This window comes from Pelmatolapia mariae, linkage group LG7 (assembly GCF_036321145.2).
Source record: "Pelmatolapia mariae isolate MD_Pm_ZW linkage group LG7, Pm_UMD_F_2, whole genome shotgun sequence".
Taxonomy (NCBI): domain Eukaryota; kingdom Metazoa; phylum Chordata; class Actinopteri; order Cichliformes; family Cichlidae; genus Pelmatolapia; species Pelmatolapia mariae.
In genome coordinates this window covers 35038987-35044917 of record NC_086233.1, presented here as the reverse complement: position 1 = coordinate 35044917, position 5931 = coordinate 35038987, and the positions used below count along the sequence as shown (strand labels likewise).

The 5931-nt window shown below is 42.3% G+C and overlaps 1 protein-coding gene across 1 annotated transcript; it reads right to left on the bottom strand.

Annotated features, from left to right (window-relative positions):
• Positions 1-225: 225 nt before the first annotated feature.
• On the bottom strand, positions 226-5336 carry LOC134632209 (zinc finger protein 235-like). Its single transcript, XM_063480862.1, has 5 exons — positions 5042-5336; positions 4033-4180; positions 3855-3935; positions 3711-3770; positions 226-2825 (listed from the first exon to the last, which is right to left on the bottom strand). Exons 1-5 carry the CDS (start codon positions 5258-5260, stop codon positions 1549-1551), a joined length of 1785 nt encoding a protein of 594 aa, XP_063336932.1. The 5' UTR covers positions 5261-5336; the 3' UTR covers positions 226-1548.
• Positions 5337-5931: the final 595 nt, after the last annotated feature.

Here is a 5931-nt window from a genome sequence, read left to right as displayed (position 1 = left end):
AACTTAGAGTCAGCAGCTGCTAATGAAGACGTACCACTCGTTAAAAAATGTTTAACTTTGAAGAAGTTAATTTGAACAAAGTGGGTACTTTAATGATTCTCTGTAGGCAGACAGAAATCAAATTACTTCATTTGTGAATATAAGCTTTCATTTAATTATACAGTAAAAGTATTTTCACCAAAATCGTCATGCCCAAGTTTAAGAGTTAACTTTAACCCCCCCAACCTTTGTTAGGTTCTCTAACACAGTCCTTCTGATGAAGCATCTGTGTCGTCAATCAGTGATGAAGCTTTGGCTTGATCTCACATTTACCTGCTCTCTTCTGTTTGGGTTGTTTGCCACTTCGATACCGTCAAACTCTCCTCATTCTCACTTTTATCGTTACTACTCTGATCAGGTGACCTTTGTGCCAACTGTCTCTGAGCTGGTCAGTCGTTGCAATTCTTTCCTTCGTCCTTTTCGGAACATCATCTCAACTTTTTCGAAATGTTGGCCTTACTGAAATGCAACTGCAGCAACCAAAAACCTCAACCAAAGAAAGATTGTGTATTAAATGACAGACACCTCTGGACAACTGTAAAATCTCATTTGTCTCAGTTTTTATTATTCAAGCTAGAAGTGTCAGATACTGAGATATTTAAAATCTGAAAACATTGAATAATTTAAAACTGAAAAATAATCATATTATCATATCTGAAACAATCTCTGAGCTGCTGCACTTACACAGCCCTTCCTAGTTGCTCTCATCAGCTCATCAACTCTCTCCTGGATGTACCGAGGACGGAGCGGAGGCTCAAAGGGGACAGGGTTTTGGCCGTAGTGGCACCCAAATTGTGTAATTCATTGCCGTTTCACATTAGACAGGCCTCAGTTGATATTGCTGATATCTCAAACAGCCCATAAGTTTCTGCATTACCTTTGCTCACACATGGAGATGGCCTCGCTGCCAACAAAACACCTCCTCCATCAGCCTTAGTCAATCAGACAGGTGCAGTTAGGGCTCACTCACCCAGTTCCTGTTACACCCCACCCCAAATCTCCACACTAGAAAACACTACAATATATAAAAATGAAGAAGAGCATTTTATTTTTCACATTTTCTATAAATATCTACAAATTATATTGATATTAAAGTCTTTGGTAAACATTTTTTATACTCATTTAGAGTCTAAAAGATTAATACAGCTGCCATAACATCACCTGTTGGTTAGTGGAGTTGTGCTACGAAATCTGAATGTTTTCACATCAGCGACTCAGTGCTTTAAAACTGGAAGTCAGGACTGAGGGGTGAATCTACCTGTGAAGCTTCACCTTAATTGGTTAATTACTTGGGACTGACAAAGAACATGTCCTAGATTATCATCCTTTCTGACTCTAATAATGACCGTAGTTAACAGAAGTAGGTTCATGCTTTATTCAGTATGACCTGAAACTATTAAACTCCTATTAAACTGGATGGCTTCCTACAACCAGAGGAGTCGCCCCCTGCTGGCCATTAGAAAGAGTTTAAACCAATAACGAGTACAAGAAGTGACCTCACAGAGTGTTTTAGATTTTCACTGCAGTTTTTCCAGTCTGCCCCTGTCCTGCCTCCTGCAGGTGAACCTTCTGATGGGTCCTGAACACGCTGTTGGTTATGAAAGTTTTCCCACAGACAACGCAGTGATACGGCCGTTCTCCCGCGTGCACCTGCCTGTGCAGCTTCAGGCTGTAGAGCTGCGTGAACTTCCTGCCACAGATGCTGCAGCTGTGCATCTTTTCCTCTGAGTGCGTCATCATGTGTATCTTCAGATTGCTCGGGTTGCTGAATCTCTTGTCACACTGATCGCAGGCGTACGGCCTTTCCCCCGTATGCACGCTCGTGTGATACTTGAGATTGACCATGCAGCGGAATTTCTTGCCGCACACGTTGCAGACGGGCTTCTCTCCTGGTTTCTTGCCCGTGTGGATCCTCATGTGGTTCTGAAGCGCACTGGCGTGTCCACAGCGTTTGCCGCAGGTCTCGCAGACGTATGGCCTCTCACCCGTGTGGGTCAGCATGTGATGCTTCAGGGCGCTCCTGTGACTGCATCCTTTGCCACAGACCTCGCAGGTGAAAAGCTTTTCTCCGGCGTTTTTGCTCGTGTCACTGAAACCAAGGCTGAGCAGCTCGCAGTTTTCCTTTTGTGTGTGGGTAACTCGGTGAGCGGCCAAAGATGCGGACGAGAAGAAGGTCTTGCCGCACATTTCGCAGATGAAATCTCTGTTTCCTGAATGAAGATTCTCATGATCGTCCAAGCTCTGCCTGCACTCGAAGGTCTCTGGGCAAAGTGAGCAAACAAATGTCTTCTTCAACGCACAACAAATGTGTCGCTGAAACGCCTGTTTCCCCGTGAACTGCTCCTCGCACAGGGAGCACGTGTGGGTGATCGGTTTGTTTAGGTTGTGCTGACGCATGTGCCTGTGGAAGGTCGATTTGTACGCGAATTCTGTCCCGCACTTGGAGCATTTGTAAAGCTTCTCCCCGGTGTGTTTTCTCGAATGTGCAATGAGCCCGCGGAGTCCGGCAAAGCGTTTGCCGCACTCAGAGCAAAGGTGAGGCTTGGAGTGAGTCAGGCAGTGTCTGTTCATCAAGCACTTCAGAGCAAATGCTTTGCCACACGTAGGACATGTGAAGTCCTTGGTGGGCTGCTTCCTTCTGATTTTCACAGCAGTGCATTCATGCTCAGCGTCTTTTTGGACGCCATTTTCCTCAATGACACTGGAGGCTGGTTCAGGATCTGCTATTGTGACTTCAGGTTCAGAGAGGACTTCAGAGCTATTTTCCTCATGTGATGCTGGATCAGCTGAAACAAAAACAACACTAGAACTAACAAGAGAGTAACACCAACCTATCCATTTGAAAGACTTTAATGCCACACTGCAAACATGCTACTTTAGTAATACTGCTGTTGTAAAAAGTCAAACTCCTAAACAGAGGATCCCACTGTGTTTAAATGTATAACTTGATTCATTTATCTGGACACTGCAGCTAGTTTTGCTATTACAGTTGTGTGCTACACATATGTTAGATTGCAGTTACATCATGATTATGTGCTTAAAGTTCTGATAATGCTTGCATTTTTATAACGTAAATATTGGAAAAATACAGCCATAATTACTGCACAGTCCTGTTTTCAGGGACTCAAATACAAAGCCATAATTCAGTCAGTTGTTTTACAGTCAAGCATGAGCAGTTCTTCATTAAAGCTTCATAAATAAAGAAGGTAAAAGAAAGTATGAATATCAAAAATCATACACCAGATTCAGCTGAGCACAGCAAAACTAACTGGATATTGCTTCACAAGCAGATGGAAAATAGCCCAAAACATCATGAGAACAAGACGCAACCTATTGAAATGTAAAGATGTGGAATATTTTGCAGCGGCTAAGTGAATCAACCTTCTCTGAGCCCAGTGGCTTTTTCCACTTGCTGAAAACTAAAGAGCAGAAAAAAAACACCAACGACTGACACCTGAAGACTGCTTAAGTAAAGGCCTGATAAAGCCTCACAAAGGAGGAAACTCATTATCTGATGATGTCCGAGGGCTCCAGATTTCAGGATTGTCCACAAAATATTAAAAATGTGCATTTTTAAAATTATTTTATATTCTTTTAATTTTATTTGAGCCCTAAAATAGTAAAGAGTGTATAAAAACAGCTGCAGTAACTTGTAAAGAAAACATATTTACCAGGTTCTATCACAGATTCTGGGTCAGCTTCTTCTGTTGACTGTTCGATCTGTTCCTCCTCTGAAAACACACAAAAAATTCCAAACTGTTTTCAAAATTTAATTTTAAAAAAGTGGGTTTTTTTATTGGTTACTGGCTGAATACCTCTACAGTATAAGTGATCACTCATCTGTCTTGTTGCTGGTTGCGATCCTTGCATGTTATTTCTCTTTCTGGACACAGATTCTGTTTTTGCACAACAAAAGTTAAAAGCCTAGTTTAATATACAAAGAAATCCCAGAGTGAGAACATTGAAAGCCTCATAAACCATCAGCTTATTTACTTTTTCTGCACCCAGTATCGATCTGCCCTGCTCTGGGTTTCTCTGCAGCAGGAGCATCTCTGGCGTCACTCATGGACACACTGAAAATTAAGGAGATTTTCTCCACAGCAACTTCAGACCACTTTTTCATCAGGGAAGCAAACTGGTTCTGTACAATCACAGGAAAGACAGAATGATATTGCAAATATATAGTCAGCCAATCACATAACAGTATTGCGTTAAAGTTAGGGATTTAGACATGATGAATACAATCTGCTGAAGTTCAAACAGATCACCAGAATGAGGAAGAAAGGTGATTTAAGCAAAGCTGCAAGGTTGTTGGTGCCACACAGGCTGGCCTGAGTACTTAAGAAAATGCTGATCTACTGGGGTTTTGCACATGACCATCTCTAGGAGGATGGGCAGGATAGGACGGTAACAGTTGCTCAAATAACCACTTTTTACAACTAATGTGTGCAGAAGAGCATCTCTGAGCATGAGTTCACTGTACTCAAATGGCCTCAACAGTCACCACCTCTCAATCCAATCGAGAACCTTCCAAAGGTTGTGCCATCATGTCAACACGGACCAAAAACTCTAAGGGATTTTTCCAGCAACTTCATGAAGCTATGAGATGAGGAATTAAGATATTTCTACAGGGAAAATGGGTTCCAACCCACTATTAGTAAGCTGTACCTAATAAATTGTCCAGGGAGTGAACATGAGCTTGTAGTTCGTTGTAGTTTAACAAAATGTGCGGCAAAGTTTCATTCATTCATCTGCCCTGACAGGCTGAAGAAGCTAACTCATGATTAGCTTCTAAGCTGGGATTTCTGTTGGAGTGGTCGCCATGGAAACAAACGATTGGACTTTTGGGTGACGTAGTGCTCATTTGTGCCACTTATACGGTGTACATTTTAGGACACCGTACACTTAAGCTAAGAAGGGTAAGTGGAACTAGTGGAAAGTAAATTTCCTGTCATCAGTGAGACCGCACACATTTCCCGTGCGCGCGTGACCGCAGGGTTACCGTGACATCCTCGTGAAGGAGTTGCCTGCGTAGCGTCACCTCCCTCTCCTCATCCTCGCGCTTCACGGCGACTACGGAAGCCGCATTTAAGCGCTGCTGAGCGGCCACAACCGGAGCCGAGCTCCTCTCCAGAAGTCTCCCGAGTTCTGTCACGGCCGCCTCCACAAGAGTCTCCATCACAGACGACAACTGACTCTCAAATGTTTCCAGCCTGAACATGTCTGACTGTGATTTTGTTTTTAGTACTCATAAAACCAGACTTTATCCTCTGCTGCTGAAGTTCAGCAGCTCATGTTTGTTTCCTCTTTTTACTTCTTCGACTGATTTCCCAGAGAGAGTAAATGCATTTCACTGCTGCCCTCTATTGGCCACAAAGCGGTACTACTTCTTTACAGACTAGATTTTTGTGTTAAACTGGTCGAGCCTCTAAATACTAAGAAAATGTATTGTTTCATTACCTCGTTTTGCAGAGGATATACTGGCTCATGTTTTATAAAACGAACAAAATAACATCATCCCAATCCAAACAGACAAACAGCAAAACTGACAAAACAAGTAGGTCATGTGTCTTTAAATTTCCCAGATTAGACCATAATCCATAAGTCTATTAACCTAACATTATGCAGTTGTGCAAAATCTGTTTATAAAGTTTTAAATGTGCTTAAACAAGTACAAAGTGAAATTTTACATTTAATAGAATCTGGTCATAAAGGGCATAAACCATAAATGACTTTGCACTGTTTAAGACACCTTCCCCTGATTTAGCTGGGGACTGTTTCCAGAAAAGCCATGAAAAGATACAAGGTGTTTGTTTTTTCACCATTTGACCAAACCTTCCCACCAGACTAAGTGTGGTACACATTACAAATGTACCTCTGATGGGGAAATAT

Bases quoted from the DNA above. Each gene is read 5' to 3' on its own strand.
- LOC134632209 (XM_063480862.1), bottom strand. From the start codon at position 5,260: ATGTTCAGGCTGGAAACATTTGAGAGTCAGTTGTCGTCTGTGATGGAG. The intron at 4,181-5,041 runs GTAACCCTGCGG...GTGATTGTACAG, and splicing joins TCCTTCACGAGGATGTCACG to AACCAGTTTGCTTCCCTGAT. The intron at 2,826-3,710 runs GTAAATATGTTT...TTTTTGTTTCAG, and splicing joins AGAATCTGTGATAGAACCTG to CTGATCCAGCATCACATGAG.